The sequence below is a fragment of the Phyllopteryx taeniolatus genome, chromosome 9, assembly GCF_024500385.1.
Source record: "Phyllopteryx taeniolatus isolate TA_2022b chromosome 9, UOR_Ptae_1.2, whole genome shotgun sequence".
Lineage (NCBI taxonomy): Eukaryota > Metazoa > Chordata > Actinopteri > Syngnathiformes > Syngnathidae > Phyllopteryx > Phyllopteryx taeniolatus.
The window spans coordinates 17,875,380-17,899,070 of NC_084510.1; the positions used below are offsets into that span (position 1 = coordinate 17,875,380).

General features: G+C 41.9%; 1 protein-coding gene across 7 annotated transcripts; it reads left to right on the forward strand.

Moving 5' to 3' along the window:
- The first annotated feature begins 382 nt into the window (after positions 1–382).
- On the forward strand, positions 383–22,960 carry os9 (OS9 endoplasmic reticulum lectin). Of its 7 annotated transcripts, XM_061785436.1 has the most exons (16): positions 498–632; positions 829–886; positions 1,976–2,158; positions 4,793–4,856; positions 4,929–5,005; positions 5,102–5,200; positions 6,052–6,253; positions 8,692–8,847; positions 8,970–9,085; positions 13,858–13,921; positions 14,039–14,121; positions 14,205–14,402; positions 16,405–16,603; positions 18,710–18,877; positions 19,966–20,075; positions 20,276–22,960. In XM_061785436.1, exons 2-16 carry the CDS (start codon positions 884–886, stop codon positions 20,408–20,410), a joined length of 1,857 nt encoding a protein of 618 aa, XP_061641420.1. In that variant the 5' UTR covers positions 498–632; positions 829–883; the 3' UTR covers positions 20,411–22,960. The 7 variants fall into 7 exon arrangements, with proteins under 7 accessions (XP_061641419.1, XP_061641422.1, XP_061641421.1 ...); XM_061785435.1 differs by lacking the exons at positions 498–632; positions 829–886 and adding an exon at positions 383–497; XM_061785434.1 differs by lacking the exon at positions 829–886 and having other exon boundaries at positions 411–632; positions 20,239–22,960.
- Positions 22,961–23,691: the final 731 nt, after the last annotated feature.

The following is a 23,691-nucleotide window of genomic DNA, read 5'->3' on the forward strand; positions in this document are numbered from 1 at the left end:
CCTCCTGACCAATCTGCTGTCAGAAAATTGCATCTCTCTCTCTCTCTCGCTCTCGCTCTCTCCCCACCTCCCGCTGAGGAGAATAAATAAAACGCTTGATTTCATCTAAAGTTGCCTTTTCGCCGAGAAATAACACAAACAGCTCAAAACATTCACATACGCCGTACACGTTCATCTAATTAGTTACAATATCACAGCCAAACCCAGGATTCCAACTTATCCACTTAGCGTTGAAGACATCCTACATAATTTATGCCATGTAAACACAATTTTTGTCTGTATACACATTTGACCCGTTTGAGACATGTAGTTAAAATCATTTTTAAATATCCGGCTGACAGTATAACACTAATAACCGCCTGAATACGTTTCAACCAAACTGTCGCGTTAGTTGCGTAGAAGAAGAACAGGGCGGCGAAGAAGAAGAGACGGTGGAAGCACTGGAAGAGGAAGAAAGGGGTGGAGGACGGTGCGAGTCAATCATGGCTGCTCTCATAGTACGGAGGCGAAATAGATTACACCTTTTCTTATTGTTATGCCCCATTTGTGTATCGGCGTTTTTAAACTTGGAAGAACTGAACGAGATGAAATATGAGATTCAGATTCTTCCCGATCCTGTCATTATGGGGCAGGTGAGTGAGGGGATTTAAAGGGAGCTAATAGTTAGCTTGTACCTTTCATAACGACTGTTGCTTACTCTAACATGGCCTATAGAAAACAGAAGCTTACGCTACGCTTGCTTAGACTTATTTCCTTTGCTGTGCCTCTATTTGTGTGTTGTGCAAATACTTGTTTTTACATTACGTGCTATAAAACTTTCCCACGCAGCAGCAGCAATTGACAGCTGTCACAACAAAACATCCTCATTCCCATTAAACTTGTTATGGTACGTATGTGTGTACAACTATCACAGATTAATCGATTTACATGAGACCCGCATTGCTAGACGGGTCTTTTAAAGATGATTGCAGTGGCGTATCATTGTCGTCTGACGATACTGGTTGTGACTTTCTGAAAATGCACCATTCTCTGGTCAACATCTTAATACAATGTCAATAGGGGTCGAGATTTTAAGCATCCAACTTTAATAACATTCTTAATTTTTATCTTTTTTTTTTTCAAAAAGGTTTATGTCATTGGAAAGGTTGCCAAACACAGAAACAGAAATAATAATGATGAACCGATGAACTTGAAATAATTATAGAAAGCCAAGGTTTACAAAATAATAGGCAGAGTTTGGAGATGGCAGTCAGGTGATATGAGGTTTAATTTGGCACTCAAAACATGCAGAGAAAAAAACATTAAGAGTTTAGAATGAACAAACACTCCTTAAGTTGTTCAAATACATAGAAAGGAATATAAATAGCACAGTGAGAGGCATTTGTAATTGATAGAATTCATGGCATTGGCTTTGGAAGCGACGAAGAATCTGACCCATCGTGGCGGGTTAGAAGAACATCACAAGGAACCTGGCCAGTGGTGGGTCCCAAAAAATGTGTGCACGGCTCGACCAGTTGACATCACTTTTGGCAGAAGCATGAAAAAATATATAATAAAGATGCGATTGTGGATTATAAAAAAGATCTTACTCACCTAGAAGTTTTTGAAGGGGGTTTGTTAATTATAAATCTGTGAAATGTTGTCCATCCAACCGCGTGTACTTTCTACTTGGCGAAATTCCGAAGTCGTGATTACAACTAGGACACATGTTCTAGTCATTGTGTATAGTGGTAAGGTGAATAACGCAAATGAGTGAAACATGTAAAACAGCGGTTACATTGCTTCTCAAATTACGCGCACAAGCGTGTAGCTCGTTGAGCGACCACTTCCGACACTCAGTCAGCGATGGAGTTACACATTCGTAAAATCAGTACAATTGTAAACGTCAGATTATAAAGACTAAGCACTGCGGTGTCCCTATAAATTAAATGTCTCATGGATCAATGTTAAGTTGTATCACTGTGTTTCCCCCTAGACCAAGACAGATGAGGTCATGATGGTGTCCAGCAAGTTCAAACAGCTGTATGAGTGTCGCCTTCCAGCCCAGGCGGTCCGCTTTCATCAGGACCCGGTGTCAGATCCTGACTCACAAGGGTACACAGGGCCGGACATCCCTGATCTACTCAGCCCCATGCGGGAGCCCCCCTGCCTAGTGTTGGTTGGTGCACATTGTCTTATAATGCTCAGAAATCGATCTAAAAGTATATTGATATAAAGGACAACAGCATCTTAAAATAAAATTTTGCTCACCCAGAAATATGCAATACTGTGCAAAATCTCAAGGCCAACATGAGACTTGTTTTATTGACCATATGTAACCAAATGTGATTTGGTAGAGAACGGACGTCCACCAAGGCTAAACTATAAACAAAACAATTGTTTGTGCAGCTGTTTGTTAGCAGGCTAGTTCCTGGTTCATGCAGGGTGGTGAACAGATTGGTCGTGCCATTATAATTATTTTGGGTTGATTCAAGTGGTGACTCATCTTTTTATGGGCCCTTCCTTGGCCCATGTTCCCTCCCCTTGACAAAGGTATGTAGAAAACCATCCATCCATCCATTTTCTGCTCTGCAAAATGGATGATGAAACCTGCAAGTTATGGCAGTGGGGCCATCCGGTAACCACCGTGTTTTATCTCACCCCGTCTCTCGCTCTGCTATACTGTGCTTCGGCCAAGCCAGCCACACTCCAGCCGAGGATGCCGGGCCTCCATGGGACTCACTGAGTCACGTCCACCGCCGCCGCCGCGCTCGCCCACCTGCTCCCACTCCCGCGGGCCTGGAGGCTACCTGGTTGCTCCTGCCAGTAGCATATGCTTGACTTGTGTAACAGTTGGATTAAGCGTAAATCGATTAGTCATGCCTGGCAAGTGAGGCGCAGGGATGACGTATTCAGATGTTCTAGTAGTCTTTTCCTGACATTGTTTTGGTTTCAAGCAGAATCCTGACGGTTTTGTGCTAACACTGATTTGTATTTGAATTGGAACTGCTCATAATTCCCTCTACCTTGATTTAAGCCCCAGTTCTTGCTGAAGGAAAACAGCCCGAAAGCATTCCCAACTGCCATCACCATGCTTCACTGTGGTAAGGGGCTCTTTTGGTGATGAGCAGTTTGTCTTTGTGCCGAACATACCTTTTAGAATTATGTCCAAAAGGTTCATCCTCAGACTATAACACATTTTCTCACGTGTTTGGGTGATTTCAAGTGTATTTTTTCAAAATGTAGCCGGGCTTGGATGTTTTCCTTTGTAAGATAAGGCTTCCATCTGGCTACCCTACCGCATTTCCCAGACATATGAAGACGACGGGAGATTGTTGTCATTTACTAAACAGACAGTACTGGCCAGAAATTCATCCAATTCCTTCAGTGTTGCTGTCACCTCTTGGCAGCCTCCCTGACCAGTTTTCTTCTCGTCTTTATCAATTTCGGAGGGATGCTCAGGATGCTTGCTCATGTCACCATTGTGCCATATTTTCTCCCCCGGATGAAGACTGTCTTCACTGTGTTCCATTGTATAGCCTGTTTAATGCCTTGGAAATAATTTGTGTACCCTTTTCTTTACTGCTACCTATAAACAATAAGATCCCTCTGTTCCTCTGGAAGTACTCTGCAGGCCATGGTTTGTTCTGTAAGATGTGACTGCAAAAATGTCAGGAAAAGCCTGTTAGAATTTGAACTTTATTTGGGGTTAATCAGAGGCACTTTAAATGGTGGTAAGTGCGTGCTGACTCCTGTTTAACATGAGTTTGAATGTGATTGGTTAATTCTTAACACAGCCACATCGCTAGTTATGAGTGTGTGCACACTTGTGCAACCACATTATCTCGTTTGTTTGAACTTGCCATCCCTAAAAGATTTAAATTGAGTTTAGCATGTTATAGGTCACATTAATGGTCGAACAAGTTATGAAATTTGTTTTCGGTCTAATTTTTCTATATTCCAAAAACCTGGCATTTGAGTAGGCATTTTATATCCACTGTACTTGTGAATGTGTGCTAATAATTATCTTTATATGAGCCCTGCGGTCGGTTGGTGACCAGTCCTGGGGGCGTACACTGCCTCTTGCCCAAAGTCAGTTGGGATAGACTCCAGCTGGCCAGTGACCCTAATGAGGACAAATGCTCTTAAAATGGTTGGATGGATAAATGGATATGTTTTTGGCAAAGTGGGAGGAGGCTCTCTTCTACTAAATTAGTAACTGTTTTACTGTCACAAATCTTTGGAAAAGGTCATTAATGCAACACAGCTCGAAAGCGTAGTATTGTACTGAATGTCAACAATATTGACTGATCATGTTGCAGTGTTTGTACTTCATATTAACTGTTTCATCCCATCATCTACCCTGTATCATTACTGCTCACTAGTAAATACAATGCTCTATATATAAATATTATACTCCTCTTTGGGATGATATTTTTGTTACTCACAGATTTTGCTGCTATTTTTCGAATGAGCCAGTGTTTTGCATGTGTTTGTCTCTAATGTGAATGTAGGCAAAGTAATACAGTAGTCTATGCAGGCCCTTGTGGACTTTGTCATGTCATGCAATCATTAAAAAAACAAAACAAAACAAAAAAGACCAAATGCACAGTGTCATGGTTCGCTTTGATCAAACAAACGTGTGGTTCCTTGACTTTCAATGCATTGCTCCAGAGAAGCAGTTCTAATGCAGTACATTGTCTTATAATTTGACATTTACTGATTACAAAAAATGAAGTTATTAAACAAGTACAATATAACAATGAATGTTGTTTGTTTATCTTAAAACATTTGCTCTTTATTATTCCCTCAGACAAAAGACTGGTGGACATACGAGTTCTGCCATGGTCAGCATATCAGACAGTACCATCTTGAAGGTAAGAGCTATCTTTGCTTTATGCATTTTTTTGTCAAGGCTGTTTCATAGGCAGGTTTTTGTCACTTCTCAGACTCAGAAATCAAAGGGGACATTCTCTTCCTGGGCTACTATGAGTCTGAATTTGACTGGAGAAATGAAACTGCAAAGGTAATTCCTGAGATTTCTCTTCCTGACTGATGAAAATACAGAGCAGTTACTTTTAAAATCATGTATTATAATGTGTTGTGTGTGATTATGTTACAGGCCTCCAAACAGCACAGACTGAAACGCTTTCACAGTCAGATGTATGTGAACGGCTCTAAGTGTGACATCAACGGGAATCACAGGGAGGCTGAAGTCCGGGTGAGACTTGAATGAACTTTCAGCAGACAAATCATTAGGAGCAGCACAATCTAACTGCACAATCTAATGAGATCCAAAACAAACAGTATGTTTATATGATGTTTGTATTTTGCATTGGTTTGGAACTACCCTCATGTAGACTGTAGACCTCTTTCACACAGGGATCCCACAAAATTGCCACGTAAAGCCAAAACAGTAGATCTGACATTTATTCACCTATGCCTTTTACGCAGAACACAGCAAAGCGGGATATTGCTGTAACTGTTTTTCTTTCACACAGCTACACAATCAGATTATTAGATGCGTGATAACGCCAGTGCCAGGTGGGAAGGGGAGAATTGAGTCTCACACCCTGTTTTTTATGGAACGCTTTTAAACACAGAATGCATTCAGTTCTGATATGACCTTTGAAGCCGGAAAATTGCCAAGTCAATTTTAGGGATGGGGGTAAATGCAACTTGCCGCTTGCGGTAGGTACGTGTGAACTTCTTGTCTGTGTCCTACACCAGGCCTTTTTGGAAGATTTTAAACTCTAAAATCTAATTCTCATCAAAGAGGGTCTGATATAGCTTGTGTGGTACATTAAATAAGACAAGACAGGACATGAAAGGCAACAAAACAAACAAAAACATGCATAATTAGATATTGTTGACTGAATTATCCATTGGTGTGTGTGTGGCTGTTTGTCGATTTGTGGCTGGCCACCAATCCAGGGTGTACCCCGCCTCTCACCCAAAGTCAGCTGGGATGGTCCTAATGAGAACAAGTGGTTTACAAGATGGATGGATGGATTGACAGTACAATGTACCTAATGATAACGACAATGAGTGAATATTTTTTCTCCCCCTCAGTTTGTGTGTGAAGACGGTTCGGGTGACTACATCGCCCGAGTGGACGAGCCACAGTCATGCCGCTACGTGCTGACCATTCATACCAGTCGTACATGCCAGCATCCCTTACTGCGGCCTCCGTCCACTGCCAAGCCCCAGGGGATCATATGCCAGCCGGCACTAAGCGCACAACAGTACATGGACTATGTCAAAGCTCAAGTCTGTGAGTTACCAAACCTCTTAAGTCACAGTGATGCAGCACTGAGAGAGCATCTTGCTTAATTTCTCACTGAAGCAGTGGGGGGCCTGGTGTATTACTAAAATCCAAGATGATGCTCAGTTGAAGTCTTCTTTTCTTTTCGGCTTGTCCCGTTAGGGGTCGCCACAACGTGTCATCCTTTTCTATGTAAGCCTATCTCCTGCATCCTCTTCTCTAACACAAACTGCCCTCATGTCTTCCCTCGCTACCGCTATCAAACTTGTCTTTGGTCTTCCTCGAGCTCTCTTGCCTGGCAGCTTCATCCTCATCATCCTTCTATCAATATACTCACTGTCTCTTGTCTGGACGTGTCCAAACCATCGGAATTTGCCGTCTCTAACTTTGTCACCCAAACATCTAACCTTCGTCGCCCCTCTGATGAGCTCATTTTTAATCCTATCTAACCTGGTGACTCCTAGAGAGAACCTCACCATCTTCATTTCTGGCACCTTCAGCTTTGCTTCCTGTTGTCTCTTCAGTGGCACTGTCTCTAATCCCTAAATCATGGCTGGCCTCACCACTGTCTTATAAAGTTTTAAAGTCGTTCCAGCCTACTTGGACCTGTTTCTTCACTTCCTTACCACACTCACCATTGCAATGGATTGTTGACCCCAAGTATTCTGTCTTACTTCAGATAATCTTCATTCCCCTCATTTCCAGTACATGGCTTCACCTTTCTGTTCCTCCACCTGCTCCCTGCATTCACTGCAGATCACAATGTCATCTGCGAACATCCTCCGGAGATTCCTGTCTAACCTCATGTGTCAGTCTATCACCATTGCAAACAGGAAGGGGCTCAGGGCTGAAACTGATGCAGTCCCACCTCCACCTTAAACTCCTCTGAAACGCCTACAGCACACCTCACCGCTGTTCTGCTGCCCTCATACATGTCCTGCACTATTCTAACATAGTTCTCTGCCCCTCCAGACATCCGCATGCAGTACCACAGTTCCTCTTTAGGTTCTCTGTGATAGGCTTTCTCTAGATGTACAAAGACACAATGTACTTCTCTGTACTTGTCCATCAATACCGTGAAGGAAAATAATGCACGTGTGATACTCGTTCTTGGCATGAAGCCAAACTATTGTTCGTAAATACTTACTTCTCTCATGAGTCTAGCCTCCACTACTCTTTCCCATAACTTCATTGTGTGGCTCATCAACTTTATTCCTCCATTCCCACAGCTCTGCACATCACCCTTGTTCTTAAACACGGGCAACAGCACACTTTTCCTCCATTCCTCAGGCATCTTCTCACGCGCTAGAATTCTATTGAACAAGCTGGTCAAAAACTCCACAGCCACCTCTCCTAAATGCTTCCATACCTCCACAGGAATGTCATCAGGGCCAACTGCCTTTCCATTTTTCATCCTCTTTAATGCCTTTCTAACTTCCCCCTTACTAATCATTGACACTTCCTGGTCCACCACACTTGCCTCTTCTCTCTCATTTTCCTCATTCATCAACTCCTCAAAGTTTTTTTTCCATCTATCCAGCAGACAACTTTCACCAGTCAACACATTTCCATCTCTATCCTTAATCACCCTAACCTGCTGTACATCCTTTCCATCTCTATCCCTCTTGTCTGGCCAACCTGTATAGATCTTTTTCTCTTTCTTTAGTGTCCATCCTGGCATACATGTCATCGTATGCGTCGTTTGGCCTTTGCCACGTCTACCTTCACCCTACGTTGCATCTCCATGTATTCCTTTCTCCTCTCCTTAGTCCTCTCTGTCCCACTTCTCCCATGTACGATTTCCTGTACTTTGAGGTCCCACCACCAAGTCTCCTTTTCCTGCCAGAAGCTACACCAAGTTCTCTCCTGCCTGTCTCTCTCATCACCTTGGCTGTAGTGATCCAGTCTTCTGGAAGCTTCTCCTGTCCACCTCGTCACGACAAGCCGTACAACACTCTTCCTTTCTCAGCTTTCACCACATGGTTCTCTGCTCTGCCTTTGTGTTCGTAATCTTCCTCCCCACCACCAGAGTCACCTTACACTCCACCGTCCTATGCTGTTGAGCCACACTCTCCCCTACCACAACCTTACAGTCAGTAACCTCCTTCAGATTACATCGTCGACACAAAATGTAATCCACCTGCGTGCTTCTACCTCCGCTCTTGTAGGTCATCCTATGTTCCTGCCTCTTCTGGAAGAAATTGTTCACGACAGCCATTTCCATCCTTTTTGCAAAGTCTACCACCGTCTGTCCCTCCAAGTTCCTTTCCTCGATGCAGAACTTATCCATCACTTCTTCATCCCTGTTTGACGCTCAGTTGAAGTGACTTAGATAAATAAATGCTTGTTTTATTTATGGGTAGCTATGTGGCATATTTTCTGAAATTATTTGTATTCTGTTTGAGAAGGCTCTGTGTTTTGCTCCTCTTTTTTTTTTTAATTCCCAGCCGACACAAAGCGTAAAGTGGAACAAATATCTGAGGAGCTGAGGAGTCTTGATGAAATGTTGGCCAGTAACGAGGAGGCGGAGTCACCGGTGGCTGTAAGGGCAGAAGAACCATCACCAGAACCCAGCGATGCCCAGGACCAGTCTGACCAAAAAGGTGCATATCGATCCATCAAAGAGCAAATTACCGATTTTGTATTGTTTTTTTTTTTTTTTTTTTTTTTTTTTTTAAATCTCTTTAATTTGTTTCTTGTCTGGTATGAATGTGTTTTTTAACAGTTTCTGCTGACATGTCTGAGGATGCAGGGTCAGAAGACCCAGAGGATTCTCAGTTTTGGGAGGGAATTACAAAACCAGGAAGTTCAAAAACAAGCTCTTCTCATGAGAAGAGTGAGGTACACAATTTCTTTTGTACAATTTCACATTATTTATATAATAAATATATACAGTCCCCTCCAAAAGTATTGGAACGGCAAGGTCAATTCCTTTGTTTTTGTTGTATACTGAAGACATTTGGGTTTCAGATCAAAATATGAATATGAGACAAAAGTTCAGAATTCCAGCTTTTATTGTTTCAGGACATCGCACCTTTTGTTTGAAGCCACCCACTTTTAAAGTGAGCAAAAGTATTGAAACATGTGACTGATGGATGTTTCTTGTTGCTCAGGTGTTGCCTCTTAGATCGATTACTTAAACATTAGCTAGTGCTTGTTTTTGGCTTTGGATTTCACCTGTGAAAACTGCATTTACTGTTAAGCAAAGATGAAAACCAGAGAGCTGTCTATGGGAGAAAAGCAAACCATTTTGAAGCTGAGAGAAGAGGGAACCTCGATCAGAGATATTGGGCATAGCCAATAAAACAATTTGGAATGTCCTTTAAAAGAGAGAAACTACTAGTGTACTGAGCAACAGACATCAAACAGGTCGGGCAAGGGTATCAACAGCAGTTGATGACAGAAACATTGTGAGAGCTGTGAAGAAACACCGAAAGTCAACAGTCAGTGACATCACTGCCAACCTCCTCAGGGCAGGGGTGAAGTTATCACAAGCCACTGTTTGACTTTGAGATAAGAAACATACAGGCCATACCACAAGATATAAACCCCTCATTGGCAAAAAGAATTGGAAGGCCAGATTTTCCAAAGAAGTAAAGAGATGACCCACAAAAGTTTTGGAACAAAGTTTTATGGAATGATGAGACAAAGACAAAGTTATGGAAAGCCCAAAGTATGGAGAAAGACACGATCTGCTTATGGTTCAAAACATGAGTTCATCTATGAAGCATGGTGGAGTTAATGTCGTGGATTGGCCTTGCATGGATGCTTCTGTAACAGGCTCACTAGTCTTCATTGATGATGTAACTCATGATGTTAGCAGAAGAATGAATTCTGAAGTCTACAAAACCATTTTATCTGGCAATTTACAGAAAAATGCATCCAAACTAATCGGAGAAGCTTCATCATGCAGTAAGACGACTCAAAACACACTGCCAACAAAACAAAGGACTTCACCAGGGGGAAAAAGTAGAAGGTCTCAGACTGGCCAAGTCAATCACCGGACCATAACCCAATAAGGCATGCATTTTACCTCCTGAAGAGGAGACTGAAGGGAGAAACTCCCATCCATCCATTTTCTGAGCCGCTTATCCTCACAAGGGTCGCGGGAGTGCTGCATCCTATCCCAGCTATCATCGCGCATGAGGCGGGGTACACCCTGAACTGGTTGCCAGCCAATCGCAGGGCACATATAAACAAACAACCATTCGCACTCACATTCACACCTACGGGCAATTTGGAGTCTTCAATTAACCTAGGTAGGTAGGGAGAAACCCCCAGAAAACAAAAACAAGAACTGAAAGAGGCTGCAGCAAAGGCCTGGAAAAGCATTTCAAATGCAGAATGCGACAGTCTGGTGAAGTTAATGGTCACAGGCTTGATGCAGTTGTTGCAAGTAAGTGTTATGCCACGAAATATTAAATGTTATTCACTTTCAGTTAATTTAATGTCTGTTCCAATACTTTTACTCACATGAAAAGTGGGTACCCTCAAACAAAAGGTGCTTTGTCCTGAGTTGTTTGACACATCTAGATGTAAATGCCATGAAATAAAAGCTGGAATTCTGAACTTTTCTCATATTCATCTTTTGATCTGAAATCCAAATGTCTTCAGTATGCAACAAAAACAAAGGAATTGACTTTGTACAACCCCAATTCCAATGAAGTTGGGACGTTGTGTTAAACATAAATAAAAACAGAATACAATATTTGCAAATCATGTTCAACCTATATTTAATTGAATACACTACAAAGACAAGATATTTAATGTTCAAACTGATAAACTTTATTGTTTTTAGCAAATAATCATTAACTTACAATTTTAGGGCTGCAACACGTTCCAAAAAAGCTGGGACAAGGTCATGTTTACCACTGTGTTATATCACTTTTTCTTTTAACAACATTCAATAAACGTTTGGGAACTGATAACACTAATTGTTGAAGCTTTGTAGGTGGAATTCTTTCCCATTCTTGCTTCATGTACAGCTTCAGCAGTCCGGGGTCTCCGTTTTCATATTTTACGCTTCATAATGCGCCACACATTTTCAATGGGAGACAGGTCTGGACTGCAGGCAGGGCAGTCTCGTACACACACTCTTTTACTACGAAGCCACGCTGTTGTAACACGTGCAGAATGTGGTTTGGCATTGTCTTGATGAAATAAGCAGGGGCGTCCATGAAAAAAAGATGTTGCTTGGATGGCAGCATATGTTTCTCCAAAACCTGTATGTACCTCTCAGCATTAATGGTCCCTTCCCAGATGTGTAAGTTACCCATGCCATTGGCACTAACACAGCAACATACCATCGCATATGCTGGCTTTTGAACTTTGCGTCCATAACAGTCAGGATGGTTCTTTTCCTCTTTGGTCCGGAATACACGACGTCCACAATTTCCAAAAACAACGAAATGTGGACTCGTCGGACCACAGAACACTTTTCCACTTTGCATCAGTCTATCTTAGAGGAGCTCGGGCCCAGAGAAGCTGGCGGCGTTTCTGGGTGGTGTTGATAAATTACTTTTGCTTTGCATAGTAGAGTTTCAAGTTGCACTAAAGAATGTAGCGCCGAACTGTATTTACTAACATTGGTTTTCTGAAGTGTTCCTGAGCCCATGTGGTGATATCCTTTACACATTGACGTCGGTTTTTGATGCAGTGCCGCCTGAGGGATCGAAGGTCACGGGTATTCAATGTTGGTTTTCGGCCTTGCCGCTTACATGCAGTGATTTCTCCAGATTCTCTGAACCTTTTCATTATATTATGGACCGTAGATGATGAAATCCCTAAATTCCTTGCAATTGTACGTTGAGGAACATTGTCCCTAAACTGTTCAACTATTTTCTCACACACTTGTTCACAAAGAGGTGAACATTGCCCCATCTTTGCTTGTGAATGACTGAGCAATTCAGGGAAGCTCCTTTTATACCCAATCATGGCACCCACCTGTTCCCAATTAGCCTGTTCACCTGTGGGATGTTCCAAACAGGCGTTTGATGAGCATTGCTCAACTTTCTCTGTCTTTTTTGCCACCTGTCTCAGCTTTTTTGGAACGTGTTGCAGCCATAAAATTCTAAGTTAATGATTATTTGTTAAAAACGATAAAGTTGATCAGTTTGAACATTGAATATCTTGTCTTTGTAGTATATTCAATTAAAAATGGGTTGAACATGATTTGCAAATCATTGTATTCTGTTTTTATTTGTTTAACACAACGTCCCAACTTCATTGGAATTGGGGTTGTAATTGACATCTTACACTTCTGAGCTTATGGGGCTTTCCTACTGAAACACGGCGTACGCTTAAATCCAGAAAATGTCGTAAGCACAAAAACATGAAAACTCATGAAACCCAAGCACATTTCCTTTGTACATCCCAATCAACGTGGAATTGAGCTCACATGTTAGAGTAGCCGACCCCTGCCTGTCCAGCCCACATTTAAATATGCAAATCATATTTAAACGGTCTCTGCACGATCAGAAAATGAGCATGTCAGTGAAGAAAAAGATTTTTTCTGAATGTGAAGTTGAGAAGCTGCTCAATGAAGTAGAGGCCCACAAGAAAATCCTCTTTGGCACGCTGCTGCTCCGGGATTAACAAGTGAAACAGGAGTGAATAGGACAGCACGTGTGTGGCTCGCAATGCTGTGGGGTCAGAATAGCGCACACACGCTGAACTAAAAAAGCAGTGGTCAGACATAAAGGTGGATGGGATGCGGAAGACAGCAAAGTGTGGCCAAAACAGGCAGAGGAACCGGCGCGCAGGGCCTCACCCCATTTGAGGAGAGAGTCGCTGCAATCATGGTTGACACTGCTCTCTCAGGGGTGGTGGGAGGACATGTGGGTGACTCTGATTAGCCCCATCGTAAATACAATGTATTTTCATAACTCACAACAAACAACCTTCACTCAGCCTTATGAGATAAAGGGTCATGCATAAATGTTGTATGTATGGTATTTTGTTTGTAATAAATCTTTTAAATTCAAATAGAAGTATGTCACCATATCAAAGAGTATCAAAAACTGACTCATGTTTGATTACCGTACTCAATTATTTTAATACTCAGGAGAGGACACTCAGTCGCAGCCACATGCTACATGTGCGGTGGAATAGACTTATTTATTATAACAGTTCCCCAGCATCACCTCTAAGTGTCGCCAAAGGACCAACAGCTGTAGAAACATTTGTACGTCAGCCATGAAGTCGGCGTGAGGCACCACACATTTCCACAGTCATTTCACACTTGATGCATCTGAACTTTGGCGTTAAAAAGAACATACGCCACGTTTTTGTGCGTATGCATCCTTTTGTAGATGAGGCCCCTGAATTCTAATCTTGGCTTTGGCTTTCCTGAGTGGAGTTTGAATGCATGGGTTTTCTCCAGGTACTCAAGTTTCCTCCAACATTCCAAAAAACATGCATGTTAACTTCATTGAAGAGTCTAAATTGTCTTCAGGTGTGAATGTGAGCGTGAATGTTTGCCCTGCTTGTGCCCACTTCAGGGTGTACCTTTGCCCCAATGAGGACAAGCACTATTCAAAATGAATGAATGATTGTTAATACACCACTAAAGGGTGTAATTTGACTATACTCCTCTGACCAGATTGTTCTCTCAGCAGGCAGTTGATGATGGCTTCAACTCAATCACAGACAATGAAATCATTGATGATGGAAATGAAGGTAAATTTTACATTTCACTACTAATACAATCTTGCAGCTGTTTATTGTATTGACGTCTTTGGAAAATCTGCACTGGTTAGAAAAGTATAAAAATAATATTTTTTTTAAATGTTTCAGTTGAAAATTTCAACTTTAAAATCATCACTGACCCATCAGACCTGATGAAATTTGTCCAGCATCTCAAGGAGAGTAATAAAAAGGTTGGTACTTTGTTACACATCAACACAGCATCTGTCTTTGCAGTGCCTTTGTATTCCATTTCAGTGCATTTGTTCCTATGTAGAAAGCACAAAACCGAGCGAAAGAACAAGCGGGGAAAAGGGGATCCGTGAAGCACAGCGAAGACGACAGAGAGGATGATGAAGATGAACGGCTGCTTCAGGAGTTTGAGGATGAGATGGCAGACGTCTCTGTGCCGGCTGATAAGACTGAGAAGATAAAGGAAACGATGCAAAAAGAGTTTGACAACATCATAAATGAGGTGAGTCAAAATTAAATTAAAAACACAAATACACTGGAAACTCTATGGACGTACACAGTCTTGCTTAGGTGTTCTAATTTGTTTACATTTTTTTTTTTTTATTCCCTTGGAAACAATGGAAATATCGCGTTCAAGTGTCAAACTGTTGACTAAACCTTAACTGTAATACAAGTGTAAAAATGGACACAGGGAATGCTGTCCAGCTTCAACAAAATACAGTGGAACCTCGATATAACGTACTAATAGGAGCGGGGTCGGGGGGTCGTCCGATATAGCCGTATGTCCGTTACATTGAAGCTCTTTTTTTTTTTTTTTTTTTTTTGAGGCCATATGCCCCCATATTTCTATACAGTACAATTTGTTTTTCCGTGGCCAAAAACACCCAATACAGTACAAAGTTGTGATGACTAAATATAAAAAGAAAAAAAGCTTGAAAATGTTTGAGTTTCACATTTTATCCAAACTTACCACGCCGGCGTGTTTGCTCATGGTGACGTTGACATACAGTACTCATCTTAGGCGAGTCGCTTTCATGAGCCGTGAGGAATTTGTGTGCTTCCTAGTCCCAAATCTGTTGCCAGTGGTGAACGACTTGACAAAAAAGTGTTACTGTACCAAAAATAGCATGTTCCAGACTCCAGAGACTGTGGTGTTGTATCCGTCAGAGTTAACACTGCCACCATGCCGCTCTCTCTCTGCACAGCGTTTTATGCACAATAGATATAACCAGCATTACATGGCCGCCACGTCAGTGCCCCACATTAGACATGGCCACCACGTAGGCACGGGAGGCACATCTTTTGGAATTTGATCTAGTCATATTCTAAATCTGTGACCCAGAAATAAGTCAGTCCCATTTTCTGCCTGCATTGCGCCACAGCGCCAGTAAACAACGGTGCCCAATTCTGGAACTAAAAGACTTTGTCAACTGCAGTTTAAGTGACAAATGGAAACTAGTTTTGGACATATTGGTCAGTCCCGGCAGTCCGTTTTATCCAAAATCCGTTATATCGGGGTCTGTTTTATCTTGTTTGCACTGCAGTGCTAGCAGTAGTAAGCTAGCATTAGCATTGTAAACAAGCTAGTGTTAGCCATAACTACTACATTGGTAGCATGTCTGATAATTCATAATAGTGTTACAGTAACAATACATTTTATCGGTTTGATGTTTTATTTTTTGGGAATGACCTATCAATTAAAACACAAAAAGAGGTAATAAACATATTGCTCGAGCAGAAATGTTGATGATTCCATTCCGCTTCTGAATCTTCTCAGCTGCGTGAAGTCTCTTGGCTCTGTTTGATAGTCTTGTCCAGTTGTTAGCAAACAAAGGATGGGATTTTTTTTTAAGGTGGATATTCCAAAATAGTTTCAGCAAGGCTCCTGAAGGCCAAGCTAACAGGTCAGCGTGAGGCTGTGGAGACGTGCTGGTGACCGGCTGCGAGTCAGCCCGTTAGTGCACTGCAAATGATTGACACCTCATCGGTCTCGAATAGGTTGTTCTTCCTTGAGCGCAGCAGTTAATTTAAAAAAAACAAAAAACATACCAGCTCCCCTTTAATGATGGTGCAATGCAAAGGTGATTTCACCCATCTCATTTTTTTTACGTTCTTACTTGGTTCTCAACTGTAAAAACAAGTTAACCACTGTTAATAATAAAGTTTTAAAATGCCCTCTCAATTTTGATCAAATGGAAGACTGTTTTTTAAATGTGAGTTTGAGTGTTGACGTCCCATAACTTCCACTGTATATTATTTTCTTAATATTTGCTGTGCTGAAAAAAGAAAAACAGTGGATCCATGCCAGCAATTTGCTTTTTGTTGTCTTGTACAATCTCATGCATGCCGGTGTTTTGAAGACTGATACTTAATTCATTTTTACCGAAAATATTAGTCAAATATCAAGTTTTGTGACCTTGAAATGTTCCAATTCCATGGTTGTGAAGTTGATAAAGCGCAGGTCACCACCAAGAGGACTAACTTTTTTGCTTTTGGTTGTATAGGCGCAGCAAGAATTGGAGACAGAAGGGCTGAAAGGAGAGTTTGATCGCACGCAGGCTACGCAGGCACTGGAGACGACACTTGACAAGCTTCTTGACCATTTGGAGGAGAAAGACGAGCTGGCCCCCGAGCAGCAAACAGGAGCTCAAAGAGCCAACGACCCGACCAGGGGAAGCCCCAGCTTGGCTCCAAAGCAGCCTGGTAACCTGACTGTCCTATTCTGACGCCACTCTTTTTCCCTGTGTCCATCTTTGTCACCTTCCTCCCATGTGCACGTCAAATGTGGTTGTAATATTCCATCCCAGAATAGGCACACACATGGATTTGATGCAGAGAATGAATGAAGCCACATAAAGCTAATGTTAAGCAGGTTACACACACCGATTTAACATATTAACCTTTTTTTTTATTTAATAGGAAAGACTCCACATATGACAATGTAAAAATCGACAAGTGTGTGCTTAGTGAAAATGCATTTTTTTTTTCTTTTGGAATACAATTGGAATATTAACAAATAACATCTTCAATAGACTTCCAATATGTGTAATGCAAAGGATGGTTTTTTTTAACTTACAAATATTAAATAATACATTTTTACAATGTTCTCCACAAAGAGAGAACAAATGTACACAGTGACATTATGTAGTGCACTTGAGATGACCAACACAAAACACTGCACACACGATATCAAAGGTTACATATGTAACTACGGTTCTGTGAATCCCGAATGACTGCCAGAAGGCGGTGCTGAAAGCAGTGAATATTGCTCTCGCGCATGCGCATTTCGAGTATACATACCAGTATGCAAAGTAATATATTTGATACCATACGCATCGGCTTTGAGACAGCAACCCTCATAAAAATTGGCGCATACGGCGCCCTAGTGTTCATTCCTATGGTCACACGAGCGGAGGCGGGACTAACAAAACCAGTCAGAGTCGAGCAGCTTGGATGCAACAGTTACGTCACGGCAAACAACAGTTACGTTCCGCCACACGTGGCAACTATGTACTACAAGCGGCTCACAATGAGAAGCCGCAACGACCTATGCCGGGAGTGGGGGCATGAACGCTAGTCACCAGCAAAGGTCACCGTTCAAAGTTATAAACCCAGCACAGCTGGGACCCCCTCGCTTCGAGAAATCGCAACGCCATAAGCTGGGATAGGGGATGCGAATGCCGCCTTTTCCAGAAAAAAAGAGGTTAAACGAACAAAATACGAAGCAGAGCCGAGTAGCTTGGGCGCCAACACCAGGCTAAATCGGACAACCAATATTTTTGCCGCACAACAAATAGCGTCAACAACCTTACCTTAGTTTCATTGGGAGAGGTTAGAGAGTCATTCTACCACACCGGGTCTCAAACAAAAGGAGACACCACTGTGGCCAAACAATTTCTCAATACAAACCAAATCATCGTCGCAGCTCCGACTTAACAGTCACAAGACTACCAGCGACAGGGAAATTATGTCCGATAGACAATTTCTATTTTTCTCCAGTTGCTGTATCCAGCATAATGTGAAAAGGTACGCAAAAAGAGGAACTGAGCCCTGTGTGGCACTGAAAGTTATACCCATTACAGGTCACCAGGGGGACTTTTTTGGTATGCGTACTCGAACTGCGCATGCGCGAAGGGAATATTCAGTGCTTTCAGCACCGCATTCTGGCAGTCAGCAGGGATGAAATTGAACTCCACCGACAATCATAAATCTCCTCCCCTGTCGTAGTACCAGGACTGACCTGTGTGAGGACAGCATTGTGTCACAGGGCAGCCAGACTGCTGAAAAATCCATAAAATAGTAGAAGAATAAAATAAAATAAAAAGCTGCGAGGTAAACCTTTAGTGCCTATCTGGTAACTACATTGTGGATGGAACTCCTCTGTCATTTTTATTGTCGTGACTGACTTGTGGGATAAGTTTTGCTCCTCTGTTTGTGTCCGGCATCAGCGCGAGCCTCAGGTCGCTTCCCGATTGGCTATCAATCTGTCTCATGTCACAATAGCTGAGGCTTGGCTGTGGCTTGAAAGAACGCAGTTGACCACACACAAGGGTTTGCTTCAATATTGAACAGAGTTTAAACGACCATTGTCTGAGCTGATTGAACAGGAATAAAATCAGTCTTAACACACCCCACACCACCATGATAAACTTTCGGAGACATCCGACAATGTCCTTTACTGACTTTAACCGGCCCGATCATCGATATGTTAACACTGCTTTCGACTGTCCTCTCGTGCTCTCTTGTCTACGTGAGGATTCTTGTCTCTGACAACCAGTTGTTTGTCCCTCTTTTGTCTCGTCACCCCAGACCAAGATGCTGATGACCATATTAAGATCAAAATTACTAAATATAAGACAGGCAGCAGCTCCGATGGGGAGTTCAAAATACAGGAGTTGGGCAAAGGAGATCCCCAGTGGCAGCACATAAAGGACGTGGTTAAAGAACAGCTAGAGAAAGCAGGACTGAAGGCTGAAGGTATGAATGGGGAGTGTTAACGTAAACTTTATGGCTGTTTTCCCCCCTCTTGTCTCTAATCATTGTGCTGCTTTAACCAACAACCTCAATTCCAATGAACTTGGGACGTTGTGTTAAACATAAATAAAAACAGAATACAATGATTTGCAAACCATGTTCAACCTATATTTAATTGAAGACACTACAAAGACAAGATATTTAATGTTCAAACTGATAAACCTTAGTTTTTAGCAAATAATCATTAACCATGCTGCCATCCAAGCAATGACTTTTTCATGGACGCCCCTGCTTATTTCAGCAAGGCAATGCCAAACCACATTCTGCACGTGTTACAACAGCATGGCTTCGTAGAAAAGAGTGCAGGTACTAGACTGGCCTGCCTCAGTCCCATTGAAAAAGTGTGGCGCATTATGAAGCGTAAAATACGACAATGGAGACCCCGGACTGTTGAACAGCTGAAGCTGTAAATCAAGCAAGAATGGGAAAGAATTCCACCTTCAAAACTTCAACAATTTGTGTCCTAAGTTCCCAAACGTTTATTGAATGTTGTTAAAAGGTGATGTAACACAGTGGTAAACATGACCCTGTCCCAGCTTTTTTGGGTTGCAGCCATAAAATTCTAAGTTAATGATTATTTGCTAAAAACAGTCAAGTTTATCAGTTTGAACATTAAATATCTTGTCTTTGTAGTGTATGCAATTAAATATAGGTTGAACATGATTTGCAAATCATTGCATTCTGTTTTTATTTATGTCTAACACAACGTCTCAACTTCATTGGAATTGGGGTTGTACTTTGGCCATCATAAAAGATAAGCAGTGATATGACTCATATGTTTCTCTCATGTATTGGGAAGATAGTTGGTGAAATGGGGGATCAGACTAAGACCTAAAAGTTGTCGCATGAGTTGGACTTAAAACCAGGAAGCCTTCTCTACAGTGGCTTGAAATGAAACTCATCCACGTGTGTGCTCCTGCTGTCATCCATTCATTGTACATACGTTTTGCTTTGCATGCCCTTTATTTTGTTGATGGCTTGCTCAAATTTAATAGAAAAGCACCCCACACCCCTCCTGTTTTCTTCTCTAGGTAAAATTGAGGTGAAGATCTTGACACGAAAGAATGCAGATGAGGCAGGTGATCAGTGGTTGACCGAAGAAGACACTAAGTCATTCCGAGACCTCCTCATAAACCTGCTGGTAAAATATTTTATAGGCTTCACTTTATTTTTTATTTTTTTTCTTCTTCTGACCCGAGTGACCCTGAATGCAGCTGTGCTTGTGTGTTTTTATACCCAACATTAGCCCTTGAGTAAATATACGCTCAGGCCTAAATATTCATAATTTTATGTTCATTGATTAGGATGAAGCAGTGACGCTTTGTTCTTTTGGTTTACAAGACTGGAGGCACAGAGGAAGTTCACAAAGAGCAAAAGCGACAGCAAGAGTTGGAGAACAACTACAGGTTTGTGTGGGGTGACGGCCAAGACGAGTCCCAGTCTTCCAGCAATGACTCGGACGACGTAGATCTGTGAGCCCATTCAACACGCTCAGTGCCGCCATTGTGAAGGTGTACGCCGGTGGTGATCAGCGAGGCGGGGAGACTCTGAAGCGCAGCCCCCAATTGACGAAGTGATTCATTTATTGCTATTAAAGCCAGATGGTGACATGACCTCATGTTTACACCTTCCTGAAGCTTGTCCGGAGTCTGCAATACGTCTTTAAAGATTTATGTGGTACGACAGAATCACTGTCAGCTCTACTTGAATGAGTTATGCATTTTTCCCCCTTTTCCTAGATGGCTGCAAAAAAAAAATAATCAGGAGATGGACAATGCCAACATTTTATGAATATTTAAATCAGTCGTGCTGCCTATTTTGCATCGTGGTTGCTATTTGCAGGTCCCCAAATGTGTGCAACCTCAGTTCTTGCACAGGTCATTTACCTTTGACTGTATAATGATGATACAAGGGATGAAACTGTCAGTAAACACAAGTGTACATTACACAAGCTGTGGCACTTTAGGATTTTTAGACAAACGCCATCTTCCCTTTGGGTTGGCATATATGAGAAACTGAATGATAAATATTCAGTGTTGTGGTGTCTTTGTTCTGTCAATAAAGTTATTTAAATTCTATTACTTTAGTAATTGAAAGCAAGGAAAGATGCAATGAAGAAGAAAAGTAGGTTGTAGTCACCATGACTGGTCATGGTAATCTGCAAAAGTTGAATCCAAGCAACTTGACTCTTCTTGGTTGTAGAGAATGTTTTGCATTTAAGTTCAAAATCTAAGGTCTAGAGTTCCCCTATTGATGAGATGACAGGTACACGTCATACACCAGGCACAGTTTGCAACAAAAACCCTCATGTGACCACCCCCAAGGGACTTAGGGGACCTAAGATTTAGAACTGAAGAAGCCTTTTCAAGAAGTGGAAACGTCTTCCAACAATGAAGAATCTTAGCCAACTCAACTATTGTGGAGTCCTTAAAAATAAAAATTTCTACTGATCTTTCAGAGGTGTATTTAAAGGGTTGAATTTGTGGACTTGTGAATAATTATGGCTCCGCCTGTATATACACTATATTGCCAAAGGTATTCACGCACCTACCTTGACTCACATGAATGTAAGTGACATCCCATTCCAAATCCATAAAGTTTAATATGTCATTGGTCCATCCTTTTCAGTCATAACAGCTTCAACTCTTCTGGGAAGGCTGTCCACAATGTTTAGGAGTGTGTTTATGGGAATTTCTTTACCATTCTTCCAGAAGTGTATTTGTGAGGTCACACACTGATGTTGGACGAGAAGGCCTGGATCTCAGTCTCCGCTCTAATTTATCCCAAAGGTGTTCTATCGGGTTGAGGTCAGGACTGTGCAGGCCAGTCAAGTTCATCCACACCAGTCTGTCATCCATGTCTTAATGGACCTTTCTTTGCGCACTGGTGCACAGTCGTTTTGGAAGAGGAAGGGCCAAGCTCCAGACTGGTACCACAAAGTTGGGAGCATGGAATTGTCCAAAATCTCTTGATATTCTGAAGCATTTAGAGTTCCTTTCACTGGAATTAAGGGGCCAAGCCCATCTCCTGAAAGACAACCCGATACCATAATCCCCCCCACCAAATTTTACACTTGCACAATGTAGTCAGACAAGTACTGTTCTCCTGGCAACTGCCAAATCCAGACTCATCCATCCGATTGCCAGATGGCGAAGTGTCATTTGTCACTCCAGGGGACACCTCTCCACTGTTCTGGAGTCTAGTGTTGGTGTGCTTTATACCACTGCATCTGACGCTTTGCATTGTACTTGATGCATGGCTTGGATGCAGCTGTTCAGTCGTGGAAACCCATTCATTCCATGAAGCTCTCTGCGCGCTGTTCTCGAGCTAATCTGAAGGCCACATTAAATTTGGAGGTCTGTAGCGATTGACTCGGCAGAAACTTGGCGACCTCTTCGCACTATGCGCCTCAGCATCCACTGATCTCGCTCCGTCAGTTGATGTGGCCTACCGCTTCATGGCTGAGTCGCTGTCGTTCCCAAACGCTTACACGTTCTTATAATACAGCCGACAGTCGACTGGAATATTTAGGAGCGAGCAAATTTCACGGTTGGACTTGTTGCACAGGTGGCATCCTATCACAGTTCCACGCTGGAATACATTGAGCTCCTGAGAGCGACCCATTCATGCCTAGGTGCTTGAGTTTATACACCTATGGCCATGGAAGTGATTGTAACACCTGATTATTTGAATGGGTGACCAAATACTTTTGGCAATATAGTGTAGTTTGAGTAATTTTTTTGTTCTAATTTTGTTTTTGTAGTGTGTTAGCACAAATCCTAGCAGTTGCTTCAACCTGACTAATGAGTGCAATCTTGTATGCAAGTCAGTGTCATACAATAGGAGTAAATAATAGACCACCTTCCTCCTCCCTAAGAGAAGGCCGGAACGGTGTGTATATTTTGGGAGCATTCATTGCCCTGTATTGCACTTCTTGGCTTCAGAGGCCAGAAGAAAAAAAAAAAACTTAGGTCCACCTGAACTCCTTTGTATGAAAGTCTTCAAATAAAAGTTCCTTTGACTTCACTCAACTATTTTATGTTGAATTATTGCTGTCTGTGTTAGAAGTGACAAAACACCCTTTTATGTGGTGGGATATGTATGAGTGGTGGCTAAATTTGCTTTGGTTTAATTTAAATGTTTCATATGTCAACATAACTAGACAGTGACAGGCACATGCACTGATAGACCCCTAGATGTGCTCAAGCACCTGCCGTCACTAGAGGAGAAAAGTGCTTTTTGCTCGTGCTCAATGTGCCAGTAGATATTTCAGTTGCGAAGTACATGGGGATGAGTTTCTTTACATGTAACATTGAGTGAGACTCCCCCAGCCTGTTGATTATAAATAAGGCGTGTGTTGATTGCTGTTCAGTCAGACTAGGTGTTTTTAAAAGACAGTGTTTGTGCAATCCCTAATAGTTTGGTGAAATATAAACTGCAATGCCACTGCAAGATGGGCTGACTTCTCACTGTAGTGTGTCACGCCCGCTGAAAACACTTGCCTTTTTGTTCAAAGTAAAACAAAAAAGATCTATGTACAAAGCATAGACTCCACGTTTTGTACAAATGAAATTTGTAATTTCAAAGCCTTGATCAGCTGTTTACTGACATTTGTCATAGAAAGATAAGAGACAGAATTTAAAGACAGGTATACAAAATAGACAACTTCATTGTATTTATTCATTTCTATATGAGTGTTTTGGAAATTAAATCAGGAAACAATCTTGTCTTTTGTAGTTTTACTAATATCTTTGCAA